Below are 17,846 nucleotides of genomic sequence, written 5' to 3'. Positions count from 1 at the left end.
TCCAGAAATGTCTTTCCTTTTACAGTTGTTTACTGCTGATCTGATCATAATGCTCTATTAGGACAGCTTGAAGATACCAAATAAAAATGATACCATCTTCAAGACAGTTGAATTTAGCTTAATTGTTTAGATTTCATGGTTAGCTTTTGCTCAAAATTAGTAATCTTGCATTTTGATTGGAATTTGTAGGTTTATATCCCAGTTTTGTGTTATAAGCACAGGATCTAAGCTAATAGTTCAGGACAATACTGAGAGAGGTGCTGCCCTTAAGTAATATTAAACCTAAAACTATGACACTTTTTTCAGGTTCACAGAAAAGATCCTGATTTTGTAAAAAAAAATTAGGGAAGTTCTCCCAGTTTCTAAATTTGAAATGTTAGGAAAGACTCATTTGGAACAGGAGATGAGTTCCAAAGCACAGAAAGAGGATGAGAGACAAAAGCTCATTTAAAATGCCATATTTGGAGTGAGGAGGAATAGCAACAGCAGTAATGATAAAATAGTAGGGATCATATTGTTCAATGGCTCAATAACTATTATTAATACTGTAGTGAGTATTAGAGTGGAGTGTTGGCACGTGGCCAAGTGGTTAAGGCGTACGTCTAGTGATCTGAAGGTCGCTCATTCGAGCCTTGGCTGAGGCTGCGTATGTGTCCTTGAGCAAGGCACTTAACCACACATTGCTCTGCGACGACACCAGTGCCAAGCTGTATGGGTCATAATGTAGTATGTAGTAGGCTTCCATTAGTCTCGCTAGACCATGGATTTGTACCTAGGAAAGTTTCCAGGGTGCAAGCCTGGGCAAGGTTTTTTTTTATGGAGGACTGGCAGTCAAGCTCCCCTGTTTATTAGGACCCATACAGCTTGGCACTGGTGTCGTCGCAGAGCAATGTGTGGTTAAGTGCCTTGCTCAAGGACACACATGCAGCCTCAGCCAAGGCTCGAACTAGCGATCTTCAGATAACTAGACAAATGCCTTAACCACTTGGCCACTTGTCAACACAAGGGTCCTAATGCCCTTCCCTTGGACAACATTGGTGGCGTGGAGAGGGGAGACTTGCAGCTTGGGCAACTGCCGGTCTTCCATTTAAAAAAAAAACCTTGCCCAGGCTTGCGCCCTGGAAGCAAATCCATGGTCTATCAAGACTAACGGAGGCCTACACACACAATACAGTGGAGTTACAGAGGCATAAGAGAGGGGTTGGCCAGAATTGATTAGAAAAGAACACTAGCAGGGATGATGCCAGAGTAGCAATGGCTGGAATTTCTGGAAGCAATTCAGAAGGCTCAGGATATGTACATCCCAAAGAGGAAGAATTATTTTAAAGGACAGGTGATACAGCCGTGGCTAACACGAGAAGTCAAAGCCAACATAAAAGCCAAAGAGAGGGCATATAATAGAGCAAAGATTAGTGGGGATTGGAAAGATTTTAAAAACCAATAGAAGGCAACTTAAAAAAAGTCATTAAGATGGAATACAAAAGCTAGCCAATAATATTAGAGGATGCCGAAAGTTTCTTCAGATACATAAAGTGCAAATGAGAGGTGAGTGTGGATATCTGGAGAGGGAGTAATGGGGAACAATGATATAGCGGATGAACTAATAAGTATTTTGCATCACTCTTCACTGTCGAAGACACTAGTAAGTTCCAGGTGTCAGGGGTCATGATGTATGTAAAGTTACCATTACTAGAGAGAAGGAGCTTGAGAAATTGAAAGGTATGAAGGTAGATAAGTCACCTGGACCAGATGGTCGACACCCAAGGGTTCTGAAAGAGGTGGCTGAAGAGATTATGGAGGCAGTAGTAATGAATTTTCAAGAATCGCTAGATTCTGGAATGGTTCCAGAGGACTGGAAAATTGCAAATGTCACTCCATTCTCAAGAAGGGAGAGAAGCAGAAGAAAGGAAATTATAGGCTAGCTAGTCTGATCTCAGTGGTTGGGAAGATGATGGAGTCGATTATTAAGGATGAGGTCTCGGGGTACTTGGAGGCACATGATAAAATAGGCTGTATTCAGCTTGGCTTCCTCAAGGGAAAATCTTGCCTGACAAATCTATTGGAATTCTTTGAAGAAGTAACACACAGGATAGACAAAGGAGAATCAGTAGATGTTGTGTACTTGGATTTTCACAAGGCTTTTGACAAGATGCTACACATGAGGTTGCTTAGGAAGCTATGAGCTCGTGGTATTACAGGAAATATTCTAGCATGGATAAAGCACTGGCTGATTGGCAGGAGGCAAAGAGTGGGAATAAAAGGAGCCTTTTCTGACTGGTTGCTGATGACTGGTGGTGTTCTACAGGGGTCTGTGTTGGAACCGATTCTTTTTCCGTTATATGTTAATTATTTGGATGGAAATGATAAATTTATTTCAAAGTTTGAAGATGATAGAAAGATATGTGGAGGGGCAAGTAGTTTTGAGGAAATAGGGAGCCTACAGATGGACAGATTAGGATAATGGGCAAAGAGGTGGTAGATGGAATACAGAGTCATAAACATGCACTTTGGTAGAAGAAATAATAGGGTTGACTATTTTCTAAATGGAGAAAAAAATACAAAAATCTGAGGTGCAAAGGGATTTGTGAGTTCTTGTGCAGAATTCCCTAAGGTTAATTTACACTTTGAGTCTGTGGTGAGGAAGGCAAATGCAATGTTAACATTAATTTCAAGAGGACTGAATATAAAACCAAGGGTGTAATATTGAGACTTTATAAAGAACTGGTGAGGCCTCACTTGGAGTTTTGTAACAGTTTTGGTCCCCTTATCTTAGAAAGGATGTCCTGAAGTTGGAATGGGTCAGAAGGAGTTCACGAAAATGATTCCAGTATTGAATGGCTTGTCATATGAAGAGTGTTTGAAGGCTCTGGGCCTGTATTCGTTAGAATTCAGAGGACTGAGGGGTGACCTAATTCAAACCTATCAAATGGCGAAAGGCCTTGTTAAAGTGGATGTGGAGAGAATATCTCCTATGGTGGGAGAGTCTAAAACCAGAGGATACAGCCTCAGGATAGAGGGGCATCCTTTTAGAATGGAGATGTGGAGGAATTTCTTTAGCCAGAGGGCGGTGAATCTGTGTAATTCCTTGCCACAGACTTTATGTATATTTAAGGCAGATATTGATAGATACTTGATTGGTCAGGGCATGAAGGGATATGGGGAGAAGGCAGGAAATTGGATCAGCCATGATGAAATGGTGGAACAGACTCAATGGGCCAAATGACCTTAATTTTGCTCCTACATCTTATGGCCTTGTGGACTCTATGCTATGATAATGAGAGACAATTGCTATTGACTTGGAGTTTAAAAAATCAATTAAACAGTTAATTTTCATTTGCATCTTATCCTGTGGGGTACTAGAGAATAAGTGGGAAAAACAGTTTAGAGCAGTTTCTTTATATAACCATATAACAATCACAGCACAGAAACAGGCCATCTTGGCCCTCCTAGTCCGTGCCGAATTCTTAATCTCACCTAGTTCCACCCACCTGCACTCAGCCCATAACTCTCCACTCCTTTCCTGTCCATATACCTATCCAATTTTACCTTAAATGACACAACTGAACTTGCCTCTACTACTTCTACAGGAAGCTCATTCCACACAGCTATCACTCTCTGAGTAAAGAAATACCCCTCGTGTTTCCCTTAAACTTCTGCCCCCTAACTCTCAAATCATGTCCTCTCGTTTGAATCTCCCCTACTCTCAATGGAAACAGCCTATTGACGTCAAGTCTATCTATCCCTCTCAAAATTTTAAATACCTCGATCAAATCATCCCTCAACCTTCTACGCTCCAATGAATAGAGACCTAACTTGTTCAACCTTTCTCTGTAACTTAAGTGCTGAAACCCAGGTAACATCCTAGTAAATCGTCTCTGCACTCTCTCTAATTTATTGATATCTTTCCTATAATTCAGTGACCAGAACTGCACACAATATTCTAAATTTGGCCTTACCAATGCCTTGTACAATTTTAACATTACATTGAGTGGAATTGTGTCTGATAAATCACCAATGGTTGTAAAGCAAATAGGGATTAATATTTGTGCAATCTTTATACTAATAAAAAGAACAAACAGCACTTTAATGTTGAGAAGTTCATAATTCGAAATAGTATTTCTGTAATGTATCACTGTGCATTATTCTGTTGCAATTTTTTGGACACTGATTCAGTTTCTAATTAAAAAGAAAATCATAGGCTTACTGTGAACTGCTTGATGAATGTGATTTCCTTTCAGGTATAATGCCTGAATTGCCTAAACTCATTTCTCTTGTGAATGAAGTCTTCATCTTCCAACTTCAATTTAACAATCCTATATAGCTGTTTCAGTGTGTGAATAATTTATGGTTTTAAATTAATTCACATGCTCATCAGTATCAAATTATTGATAGAACAGTTGATTCAAACCTATGGTTTAATATCTAACTAGTTTCCACCTCACCAATAGTACAGTGTTGATGATGAATGATGTTCTGCACAAATGTGACTTTGGCTCCCTTTCCCTTCCTGCACTTGACCTTTCCCACACTTGAGATTTAAGCATTTCCATCCTCCAAAATCTCTTCAATTCGGTTCTATGGAAAATCAGAGTCTTATTTCAATTGTGTTTGAATATTTAGGCAATTTTTAGCTCTTGGTCTAAATGCCTACTATGTTATTTTGTTGCTGTGGTATTTGCAGTATGACCCTGAGGTTATTCATCTGAACCGTCTGCTGTAATAAGGATTTGGGTAATTGTACTCTATTTATGAAACTGCCAAATCCCAAATGAGTGGTAATGTGGAATGGTTAATTAATAGCCGGTGTATAATTGATGGTTTTTGTGTATTTTCATTCCTTGTTTTTGTATATTTTCAGACAATTTCCGGTAGATACTTCCAATTATGTGCTGATGTTAATGGTTGATCAGTTATGAGCCCTGACTCCTCATATTGTAACATTTGCAGCTTATAACTTTGCTTCCCTCAAATTAGGTGGGTTCATTGTGAGAAAGAGAAAATGACCAAACAAAAATTGTATCAGAAGTGCATAGCATAACGGTAAGGAAACTTGAGGAATGATGGGTTAGAAATCAATGCAGGAGATTTAAGGGATGCTGTGATTTTTATACATTGTCATGTGTGAGAATGGTTCTGAGATTGCTCTACTGTAATTGGTATAAGAAATGCTTTTATCTCTCTTGTAATAGTGTAAACAGCCCCAGCATACTGATATATTGAGGGGTTGGAGATAACTAGGAAAGTAAGACTGGGCAGGATTGTAATATTCACCTTGGTATTAGAAATAAAGGATTAACTAGAGAAGAACACTTTATTTACAATTGGAATATACTACACAGCTGATTCTGACATTGGGAACTCACTGTTATTGACCTATTACCACTGTGTAGCAGTGGAAAACCAACAACAGTTTTTAACAATGGACTGTGTTTTATAGTGTATGGCCCAAGAGAAATTTTATTGAGTCTTGAATATGGTCTGTAACAACACATAATTTAATATTTTGCAAATTGCATTTGAAAGCTCCAGCCCATACTAGGAAATCTGATGCCTGCAGGCAATTCAAAATTGCTTTCAAAGATGATCATCTTTGAAGCATTGTTGGGAATGGGTGGTGCAGTGAATTAACAGCATATCTTTGCTCTAGGATTTGCAATGCAGAGGTTGACAGGATGAAATTTGTATTTCCAAGTTGAAGTTGCCTTTACAAACCAACATTTTACTTGGGGGGGGGGGATTGCTAAACTGTTGAATTTATGGAACATTACTCTCCACAAATTGCAATGCATAGTGACATGTTATTTAGCACTAAGTGCTTGAACATTAGTATTATTTAATGGAGTAGTTTGTGATAAAGATCTTTTCTGAGACAAAACAGAGTTGTGTCGAATACTTGGGTAATGATGCCATTCACTGTGGTAATGACAGGGGAAGTTTATCTGCATGGTTCTAAAGCCACTAGTCCTTGGGCACTCTCAGCCCATGAGTTTGTTTCTCTGAAGCAGTGAAATTTAAGGCAGCTGTGCTTGAGAGCAAATCTTAGGCTGGTGTGGGAGCCATCTTCAAAGGTTTCCCTTTAGTCGTGCACCCATTCCTGCCTCATGGATCTCCTCCCCTCACAACTGACTCACCCTCTCCCACTCAAAACATGAGTTTCTTCATTGCTCTTCTTCTTACTCATCCAATTAGCTGCTCTCTAGATCTGTCCACAGTCTATCACTTTCTGGCTTGCAAGTTTTTTATGTGGCTGCTGAACTCTGATTCCAGTCTCCAAAAGGAATGCCAGTTGCCATATTTTCATTGAGGTTTTGTGGTTCCATAGAGGGCCGTATTAATTCTATCCATTAATCTTAGTGTCACACTGTCACAGGGACAGGATGGAAGTTTACCTTCAATTACATTTTATTTTGAAATCACCTTCCTTTTTTTTACACTTTAGTCACCTTCATGTCTGGAAATCTGAGGTCCTCTGAACATACTAGTAAAATAAAAAATAATAATTAAGTTCAAGTGCATTTGACCATATCTGTGCCATGTTGCCCAAAGAGAGGTTTACAAAAATACTTAAATTATTAAAAGGGTTTAAAGATTTTTAATTGGCTAGAAACTGAGCACTCAAATAACTTTCTCCATCTAACTTAAACATCCCCTTTGATTTTCAAATGTAGACACAGTACACTGCTGTATATGAAGTGAGTTGTCAATGGTATCTTGCTGTTTTAAGGCCAATAGGACTATGTTTTATCTTCTAATGGAAAATTTTGTTACAGTGGTTTCAGTCTAGGACCACTTGTTTCTGTCTGTGGAAAAATATCTGCTGCTCTGCTGAATAGTCTGACAATCACTAGCATCTAAAACCTGCAATAGATATTCTGCAACATAATTGATTCTGTTGTGACTGTTTTAGCTTTACAGTGACACAGGATTAAGTTATTTTCGTTGATGAAGGAGTATCTGCTCAAAGAAATTTGGGAATTATTAATGATTAATGCTTTGAAGAAAACTCATAAATCACAGTGGGCTTAGGATATCTAAAGGTTCTGCTATTACCAAACCTGTTTCTTATCCAAACTGCAACTTTAGATATCTATTCCTTGAAATATTTGGACCTGTACTCTACCCATCATATTCACCAATCCACCACCCCCACCTATCCTTCATACACTATTCAGAGATGATTAATTAAAAATTAATTACACAAATATATATTTTGGACAATGCAATCTGAAAATAAAGCCATTTTCCATTAGCACAGTTTCATTGATCTATTACAGAATCTTTATGACAAAATGTTTGTTTCCAGCATTATAATTTTAGGATTATTCATCATATTCAGTCTTGGTTTTTATACTGGCCACAACACATTTTCCTGCATTTGATAGAAGCACATCTTAAAAAACATTTTCAGCTGACAGAAACATCTGGTTTGAACTCAAGGTGGTAATAGGTTTGATATATGCCACCACCACTTCGGGAAATGAAATCAGTGGATGGTGTTAGTCAAGATTTACATCAAGGTACACCAGGTGGGGTAAGGTGAAATTGATGTTTGTGGGGGCTGGTTAGAGAGGGAGGAGGGAAAGGTTGGTGTGGTTTGCTTACATCTGCTTTGTGCAACCAAATAGTGGATCTATTCATTAAGGATATACTTAGGATTGCAGAGTGCAGAGGAAATCTCCCATTGTTCGACCAGTGCAGACAGAACTTTGATCTGTGTCTGCCTAATGATGTTATTATGGGGTGGCTAGTGATTGATACAGTCACTGATCACCAAGCTTCTCCTGCTTTATTGTACATAGCAATAAAACTATATGATGATTATTCACCCATTTTGGTCTAGGTTTTCTTCTGTGCTGAACACTTTTACTGCAATTGTGCCAATATCATCTTCACATTGTGATTGCAGCATCAGCAAAGTGGACAAGTTTACCTCTTGGGAGCTACATTGTGTGAACCTGATGATCCTGCTCAAGCCCAAAATGCATGGCAACCATCTGAAATCTTAGATACTATGGAGATCTAAACTGTCTAAGGCTAGAGAGCCAATGCCCATTTTTGGTAGGTTGAGGCAGTTAAATTGAGGAAGACCCATAATTTTTATTCAATAAGTGGGAGGAGGGTGTTTGTGGCAGAAAATGAAAGCAGATGGTTTTGCAAGTAACCTTATGTTTGACCCAAAGCTAAACTCAAGAGATCAGCCAAGATAAGAACCAGTCGCAACCTGTAACAATACAATAACCATTTCTCTCATTTTAAGTCTACAGTGGTCATGGATGGAAATTTCCTGCAACTCAACAGAAGGTGTCTTGTCAAGCACATTTCACAATCTTCTCTTATTGCAAATATTCAAATTCTTTTATTCTTCATTTAATATTCACAGAAATGCTGAAATCTTCACATAGTAGTGACTTTCTACTTTCCCACATGCAACACCCTTGTCAAGTTAGAATTTGACACCTGTGTGGCATTCCATGATGCAACCTGGTGAAGATTCATTTTCTCGACCTACTGCATACATTGGAAGTTGTCCCTTTGCAGAATAAAATAAAGGCAACTACTGGAACCTTGAACCTCTTTTCGCCGAGGCACACCAAAGAAGTTAGAGGTTAGGAGTGAGAATACATTGACATCAGGAGAGGAAGATTGGTTCCAAAAAATATGAATATGAGCAGGGTTTGTTTTTTGAAATATATTTTCCATCAATGCTGCTGCATAAGGAAACTGATTTGGGCAAGTTAGAGGAATTCATAGGAGAGCATATTTAAAACAGGAACCTTGGTGATTGTGCAGAAGGGTTGCATACAAACAAATGAATGAGTGGAATATTACGAAGGCACTGACTTTTCATGTGGTAGGTACAGTTATTTAGACAAAGGTAGGAGAGAAGTGGTGAGTTAGGCAGAATGAATGAGTGGTACCACCTCGATCATTTGGCCCTTGTAGAAATAGAAGTAGAGCAAATGATGGTCTAGAGTTCACTCAAAGAAGGGCAGATGGAGAGTGGGAGTCATGATACCTGTTTTATGTGCATCTTTGCAGAAATACTTTCATAGTTACAACAAAAAAAATAGAAAATGTTGGAAAGACTTGGCAAATCAGGCTGCATCTGTGGAAAGAGAAATGGTCAGTCTTGAGAAGGGTCAACAAAGTTCTGATGAAGGGTTGCAGACAGAACTCAGTGCTATTTCCTTTTCCACAGAAGCTGCCTGCTATACCAACTGTCTCCAGCATTTTCTGTTTTGTTTCAGATTTTCAGCATTGTTTTGATTTTTTCCCAGCTCCACCTGGAAGGTCCCAATGGCTTAGTTAAGTTAGTTTTGTCCACTTCAATGTTTACATTTTTTTCTCTTGTGCATTGTGGTTTTTTTTTTCTTCAATTGGGTTCTTTCAGGTTTCATACTTTGTTGGCTACCTGTGAGCAAGCAAATTTCAAGGTTGTATCATTTATACACTCAGATAAAAAATGTACTTGAATCTTGAAAAGCATCCAGCAAACTTAAGGAGATCCACCACATAAAACTTTGCAAAAGCAAGTACAAACCTGCCAGAGTTCCAGACATGCTGGCTCAGAACTGGAACCTGCAGATCTATTCCACAGTGTGAATGCTCAATGGAAGGAATAATGCTTAATGATACCCTGTAACGAACTTGACAGGATAATTATACACCTGCTTTCTGTTGCTTCCCCTCAGTGTTGGCATTTAATAACAAGGGAAAAACGTCATGACTCCCATGGTGAAACTTTTCCTTTTCAACAAATGCTTGTTCTTCAGATAGAAACTACAGTAATATCAGAAGTACAGTACATGCTTGATGAACTTTTACATTGAGAACACATGCAGAAGTTGTTGGCCTGAATTTATCCACATCATTCCATTGTGTTCACAGCCTGCTGTATAAACTCACCTTCAATAGCACTGAAAATCTCTTTGTATTCAAATGAAGGATAAAAATGCTGGAGGGACAGTGAGACTGTGTTACGGTTCAAGGTGATATTCTCTCGTCTGTGTTGCCATCAAATGAATAAAAAAGTCAGTCATGCAGAATCTCCCGACTACAGCAACTTTCGATTAAACTGGCCACTGCCATCTGTTTGTCACATGAACATTTTTGCAATAGATACTGCATGCTCATGTTCATACAAAGGAAAAAAATAACAATCCAAACCTCATGGCATAGAATAATTACTTGAAATACAAAAGGACGATATTGTTCTCCATGCTAATGCCAACCTGTAACAAATCTGTAAATCTCAAGTTAGAATTCTTTAAAACTTTGTTTCCTGATTGCACCCTGGACCGACACATTGCCCAACTCTTCACAACCTTAATCTCCATGAATATGAACTCGTCTTCATAGGCTTTGTCAAACCCTAAAAATACTTGGGTTCCATCCAAGGAGAGACTAGATAAATACAATTCATTGACAAAGTAATGTTCACAACTGAGAAACTAGGATCACTGCAGTCATTAAAGCTCTAAGATAGTTCCTGTGACATATGTGAATGTCTGTAGGACATTTTGTATCAGATGCCATTGTGCATGTGGCACATACAAAGTGTGCATAATGCACAGTCCAGAACGCCAATCAGTGAGCAATTACAAGTCACCATTAAGCCTACCATTTTAGAAGTCAGCATTCCACTCAGCACCCTTCCCCATCCCTGCAGGGCTGAAGATGTTTTCAGCAGTGGAATGAAGCCCCAGTTATTATTTCCATCACCAATTCGCAGCTGTGAAATGAGATCAACCAAATATAGAGGAAAATCACTCATTTGTTTCTTTTAGCTAGTGTAATGATGCTACAAGCCTTCAGTTCTTGCTATAATTAACCTGTAAGCATCAATAAAGCCAGGCATGAGAGATACTGAAGCACTTTTTGATAACTTCAAGAATCTGCATAGTGTCCTACACATGTTTCCATTTATGAAGGATCTTTAGATTACACAATATAATAAATGGAAGAACGAATAGAGGCCAGACAGAACAGAACAAGCCATCAAGTGAGGAAGTTAGAAGTAAAGAAACCTCCACTACCATCCTTGGCAGTGCATTCCAGGCTGTGTCAAAAAAAAACTTGCCTCTAACATCTTCTTTGAACTTATCCCGTCACCTTAAATGCATGCTCTCTAGTATTTAATATTTCAACAATGAGGTAAGGATGCCAACTACCTGCTCTGTCTACGCCCCTCATGATCTCACAAATCTTAATCAACTTTCTCTTCAGCCTCTGCCCCTCCAGAGAAAATAACCCAAGTTTGACAACCTCTCATTATAACATATTCCCTCTAATCCAGACAGCATCCTGATAAATCTCTAATACACCCTCTGCAAAACTTCCACATCCTTTTTATAATGAGGCGAACAGAAATGAATGTAGTTCTCCAGATGTGGCCTAACTAGAAGTGCTTAAAGCTACTTCAAACAAGACTTCCTACTGAAATCTGCCCTGAGTACCTATAACTACAAACTTTTGTCCAGGACAAGGAGTGCATTGTCACTAGTTGTAAATATTATTATGACATTGAATATTTTATATTTAGTTTTTGAAAATCCAATGAAGCCGCTGAATAGACATAGGGTGTATGGTAAATTAAGGAATGCATGAGGTTAGAGAGTCCTTTGAAGGTTAATTCATTAACTTTAATCTTGAGTGATGAAGCTTCTGTTAATATTGCTTCCAGGTCCTTCGTGTAACACCTGTGTAGTGCTCATGTTATCTTGTGTGACTGGTCACTGTACTTTTATGAGAAAAATCAAATTACATAGTACTACACTAGGTGCTAGTAGGCCATCAGAAGCTCTAGTTATTGGATGGAGGCAGTGAATAGAAAACACGCACTTCTGGAGGCAAGTTTTGCATATTAAAAACAAAAAGATATACAAAATAGTTATGCAAGTAAGAACAATTCAGAAATTCCAACATTCTGTTTAGGTTCCAAATCTCAGATATCAACAAAAACCAAATTCCTGTTTAGTTGGGTTCAGTAAGATTCATTACAATATCCTTTATTACTCCAATTTCTTTAACTAATTAGATCTAGTGTATAAAGGTTTACAGACTAACCTTTCCTTTCTCCCCCCCCCCCCGCCCCTGCCCAGTTGGGTAGAAAACTAATTGAATTCCTAATCTTAGATATTATAGTTAACTTCAATTTCAGCTCAAGTCAGTATGTCTACAAATACAAATTTGAAAATTATATATCTGTGTGTCTCAACGGCTTTACTCCTTTCACAATTCTCCAACATCACAACTTTTAAACAAAGTAAATCTCATTCAGTAACTTATCCAAGTCATTGCAAAAATAATCAGTTCTTGCAGAAAATCTAATTCAGATACTTTGAATGAAAATAAACTTGTACATCCAGCTGTATTAAATTCTCTACTTCGTGAAACATTTTGTTCCTGTCCTGGTTCTTCATCTTGGGTGGCTCACCATCTTGATTCGTTGGATGGAAAGTCGATTCACAATATATGCACAACAAAAACCTGACCCAATCCCTTGGTGTGATTTAATAAAACTATTTCCCAGTTACACGGTAGAGATCTTGGACACTGGTCTCTGCCGATATTATCTCATTACAGCTGCTGCTTGTTATAGCTGTAACTTCAATGGATCTTTTTATCGCTATCGTCTCTCCTCCAGGGGGCTCACCCTGAGGTTTTCAAGTAAGTAGGGTAGAGATACTCACTACCAATCCCACTTTTAACAGTTTATATCTTTAGTTTGTAATAGTTTACTGTGTCAGCCACGCCTCATTTGGACATAGATTCCACCCCCCAGTTCCTTTTTTTAAAATTCGATAAACCTCGTTTTCATCCCTCCACAGGTGGAGCTTTATAACATTACATTTTTGGGTTTAATTAAACTGGGTTACATTCTGTTTTGACTCTTGATAGTCATTTCTATGGCTATCCTCAGTTGACTTCTGAGCCTACATCTATAGTACCTCCTGCTGGAATGGGGCTGCTCCCCTGCAATCCATTTCCTCCACCAAGATTTCAAATGCTGTGCTTGAAGCCCTTTGAGGGGTTTGCTTTCCATGCTGTGGCACTTTTCAATGTTTCTCAGTTCAGCTCCACTGTTTGCAATTGCTCCAGCATGGTGCCTCCCCTTAACGAGGCACAGACTATCTTTATCTGAAGTTGGCCATTAACTGTTTTTCTTGCTGCTGTTGTGTCTAGCCATTAAACATCTGATTAGCTGGAAATATGGCAGTGGCATACTAATCACACCAGCAATAATTAGACATGGATTAATTGTGCATCACAATGCCTGTGGCTGTTTATGATATCCAGAAAGTTTAGCTTCCTCAATTACTGAACAGGACATCTCCAGCTATTGATGCTAGTATTTTCTTAAGTGAAGTCCAGTCTTCTAAGAATAGTTTTAGCAATGAAGAGGATAAAATGATCCCGGAAATGCCAGGAAATTTGACTAAGAAAATCCATAAAGCTAATTTTCACAGAAACTTAAATCCTAATAAGGGATATGTTCAAAGTACTTCCTTCAAAAGAGACTGTTTTATCATGTGGATAGATGAAGCATGTTACAAGCAAGCTGAAGACTATTATTGGGAATCTTCGAAGACTGCTTTATTGCGGCCTGTGGAATGTTGTTTAAATGAATGGATGAGAAAAACCACACTATCAATTAGCAAAATTGTTTTGAATTTGTTTAGATAATTATATGTGAGTAAAAGAAAAACATTCAAGGATGTGAAATGACTGTATAACTACATAAAATGCAGGCTTTTTATTGGCTGCCCCAATTCTTCTCATTGTTTGGGCCGAGATGTCGACTATTTACTCTTTTCCATAGGTGCTGCCTGGCCTGCTGAATTCCTCCAGCATTTTGTGTGTGTTGTTTGAACATAATTGTCTTAGAGGATTCCCTCCCCCTCCCCCCCCCCCCCCACACACATCTCTTAACTCCAGCTACATTCTGTAAATTAGAGTGAGATTTTCAGATCATGGCTTGATAAGTATTGTAGACTCAGATCTCCTGGACTGAGATAACTTGACCTCATTTTGCCCTTGGCTCTGATAACTTGCAGTCTAAGAAGAATCAAAGTCAAAATTTTAAAGATAAATAGTGAAGAATCATTAGGAGACAATTCTGTATCAGAGTGGTGATATTGTCTTCATCCTTCCTCAGCCCTCCTGTACTCCAAGGCACTTCTTAACTGTCATGTTGCTGACAGGACAGGTGCTTTTTTGATGGCTGAGTAGCAAAGTGTTTACAGCTGTTACAAGCAATGCAGGCCACTGTTTAACTGATTTGTAGTGGAATATTCACCAATAACCTTGCGCACTTGTTTGTTGCTGATGTTCTGGGGGGAGGGTTGCCTGGTATGGTGCTAGTTTTAACACAGAAATAAATTACAATCCATTTTCTAAATATTCACTTGTTATAAACCCATCTCTTGAGTTTGGTCATAATAATGTATGTGAAAAGTTCCCTTTTATATTTTTGCCTGAATATTGCATTCTGTTAGCAGCCTACTTGTCACAAATACGAATGGTAAAAATATGCTCTAATAGAAAAAAAATTAAAGCTTAAGTAATTTCACATTATTAGGATTGTTAAGTGTCAGACTTTATTGAAATACCTCTTGAACATTAAAGTATTTCCAAATAATAATTGAAGGGACAGAATTTTTTTATCCCCAATTTTGATTGAGCTAATTTAATTGTTTAATATTGATGAACATTGACAGCATTGTTCAACAAGGTTTAACAAAGATTAGGTTTTCAGTTATAAAGAAGATTATTTCTGGTACTCTCTGCATGGATGTATAATTAGACAAGTTACAGTGGCATTAAGTAAGTTGTTACAGTACTAGAGAATTAATGGGATTCAATTTTTCTCTTTCCAGCAAATCGTCATGCACGACCTTCTGTAGTCAGTACCGTGGTCCCTCCGAAAATTGTCACAACAACAGAGATAATGACAACCACAGCTGTTCCAAGCTCACCACAGTTCATTGGGCAGGGCAGCACTGACAACATCATTCCTGTCTACTGTTCCATCTTGGCTGCAGTTGTGGTTGGACTTGTGGCTTACGTGGCTTTCAAACGGTTGGTTTTTCTTAAATTGTTTGTTTTAATTGCATAGCTATCTTTTCCATAGTATGATGCAACGTCATTAATTTGTAATGAAGAAGTAAAGTTGTAACTACAGTATATGTAATATGGTGACATCAAGGAATTTAAACTTTACACATAATGAACACATGAATTGGGAGCAGTAGTAGATAATTTGGTCCTTTTGTGCTTCCTCCACCAGTAAATCAGATCATGACTGTGATCTGATTGTAATCTCAACACCAGATTCCTATCTACTGTGTTTTCACCACCTTTTAATGAAAAGAATCTCAAACACCCATGGCCCACAGAGTGAAAAATTCTTGTCTGACTTTTGCCTTGTATGGATGATTTCTTATTTTTAAACAGTGGATTTTAATTCTACTGTATATTATCCCAGAAGAGAAAATTTCTCCCCCACATACAACCCTAATGACGCATCATTTTTATACATTTCAAACAAGTCACCTCTCATTCTTCTAAACTCAAGCAAATGTAAACCTTGACTGTCCAACAATACTTCACAAGAAAACCTGTCATTTCAGGTATCAATGTAGCTTAGTTAATGAATAGCATCCAATGACGTTATTAATTAATATGCTTCTGGACATCACCTTTGACCATGTAGTGTGATGTGCGTTATACAAGAGGGATATTATGACTGTGCATGCATTCATTGTTCCTTGCTTGAGTTATCTTGACAAAGTTACCCTATCAATTCCAGAATCCTCCACTACTCATCTATCTCCTGTTCCTCAAAGGAAACATTTTAAAACATACAGAAACAAAGTAAACAAAGAAGCCATTTTTTTGTAGTTACTAAACAGAATAACAACAAATTTTGTAGCATGTATACCATAGTGATTGTCACCCCACTTCCACGATCATGTTCTCCACTCTCACTTCTACAGTTGTGTTGTCCCTCAGTCGCATTTCAGCAATACTGATCTTCAGTCCTGCCTACACAATTGCATCTCTTGATCTCATCAGTAGAATTAAGTTCTGCCTTCCTGTCCTCCCAATTGTGTTCCACATTTCAACGTCCATTACTCAGATCAACCTCACACGAATATCTTCCTCAGCTCCATCTCAATCGTCATGGTTCTTTAGTCCGATTTACAGATCCTTTGTAGCAATTGACCATCCCCTGCGAATTATAATCTCCACAGTATCTAATCTTATTTCTGCTTTCATAGCTAATTTGTCCATCTTCTAGTCTTACCCAGCTTCATTATCTCAAGGAAGACTTACAAGCTGGATGTCTTTGATTAATGAATTACAGTGGTGTGCAAAAGTCTTAGTCATGTATACATGGCTAGGGTGCCTAAGGCTTTTGCACTGTACTGTACTAATTTTTTAATTTTTATTTTATTGAGATACAACAAGGAGTAGGCCCTTCCACCCTTTTGGGCCACACTATCCAGTAGCCCTGGTTTAATCCTAGCCTAATTACAGGACAATTTACAAAGACCAATTAACCTGCCAACCCGTATATCTTTGGACTATGGGAGGAAACTGGAGCACCTGAAAGAAACACACGGGGCAAATGTACAAACTCCTTACATACAGCGATGGGAATTGAACCTGGGTCGCTGGTACTCTAAAGCTAACCACTACGCTACCATGCCCCATTCTGTATTGCACTGTACTATGGCGCAAAAAATTCATGACATGGGTGATGATAAACAATTCTGATATGGGTCTCTATTGTCGACTGATAATGGGAAGGGGCAGGAAGAGGGGAATCATGGTTGGGGAAAAGGGGAAGGGAGGGAGTGTGGGAAGCACTAGAGAGACATTTGGTATTCATCAATAAGCCAATTGTTTGGAATTAAATGACTTTGCCTGGTGTCTCAGATCTGAGTGTGTCTGCACTTCGTCCTCACCATTCCCAACATCCTTTGCTCCTGCCAGATTTACACCTCACTCTCCACTCGACATTGACAAGCAGTACTATGCCAAGGTCTTAGGCATCCTAGCTATATGTATGTGCCTAAGACCTTTGCACCATATTGTACCTAAATCAGATTCTCCCAGACTTTGAGTTTGCATTCATTGGAGTACAATGTTTAAAGTTTCCCTTCAGAGATCATTTGTTGTCAATTGTGTTCTTCTTTACTGAACTTTCCATAGAATTACTTTGCAGAACTACTTATAATGTGTTTTGTTCCATGTCTACTTCACCTCTCTCAGTAGCATCCACTTCCCTTTCTCCTTCCCTCTCTGTCTCCCATTCTTTCTTTTTGCACAATGAGTTTGACTTGATGTTTCCTGTATCGTGATTCTTTTGAATGTTTGTCACAGATGGAACAGCTGTAAGCAAAACAAGCAGGGAGCCAATAACAGAACAGTAAATGAGACACAGTCTCCAGAGGGGGAGAAGCTACACAGTGACAGTGGAATCTCAGTCGACAGTCAAAGTCTGCATGAGCAACAGCAAAAACAGCAGCAGCAGCAGAAACAGCAGCAACAGCAGAGCCAAGGTAGTATCAGAACTGCACTAAAGAAACATTACTTTAATGTCAGTACAAAACGGGAGACATACTCCTTTTCAAATGCTATACTTCTTAGAAGTATGGATACTAACAGCATAGTGGGAGGCTATGTCATACCTGCTTGTTCCTTATCCATAATAACCCTGTAAGGATGAGATTAGTCATTGGCATAGATGTTCTGAGTAATTAAATTTTAATTCCAAACATTTCAGAACTATCTAAAACTACTAAGCTTTCCATTGGTAGGAAGTTCTTCTAATCTGG

At 38.5% G+C, this 17,846-nt stretch overlaps 1 protein-coding gene across 1 annotated transcript in view; it reads left to right on the top strand.

Annotated features, from left to right (window-relative positions):
• Positions 1 to 17,846, top strand: part of LOC132384955 (tumor necrosis factor receptor superfamily member 16-like) — a 137,043-nt gene that overhangs the window by 101,201 nt on the left and 17,996 nt on the right. The window contains exons 4-5 of the mRNA XM_059956643.1: positions 14,880 to 15,081; positions 17,392 to 17,570. Of these exons, the coding sequence (XP_059812626.1) occupies positions 14,880 to 15,081; positions 17,392 to 17,570 (381 nt within the window). The remainder of the gene's footprint in view (positions 1 to 14,879; positions 15,082 to 17,391; positions 17,571 to 17,846) is intronic.

This window comes from Hypanus sabinus, chromosome X1 (genome assembly GCF_030144855.1).
Source record: "Hypanus sabinus isolate sHypSab1 chromosome X1, sHypSab1.hap1, whole genome shotgun sequence".
Taxonomy (NCBI): Eukaryota; Metazoa; Chordata; class Chondrichthyes; order Myliobatiformes; family Dasyatidae; genus Hypanus; species Hypanus sabinus.
This window is presented reverse-complemented; position numbering and strand designations above follow the sequence as displayed.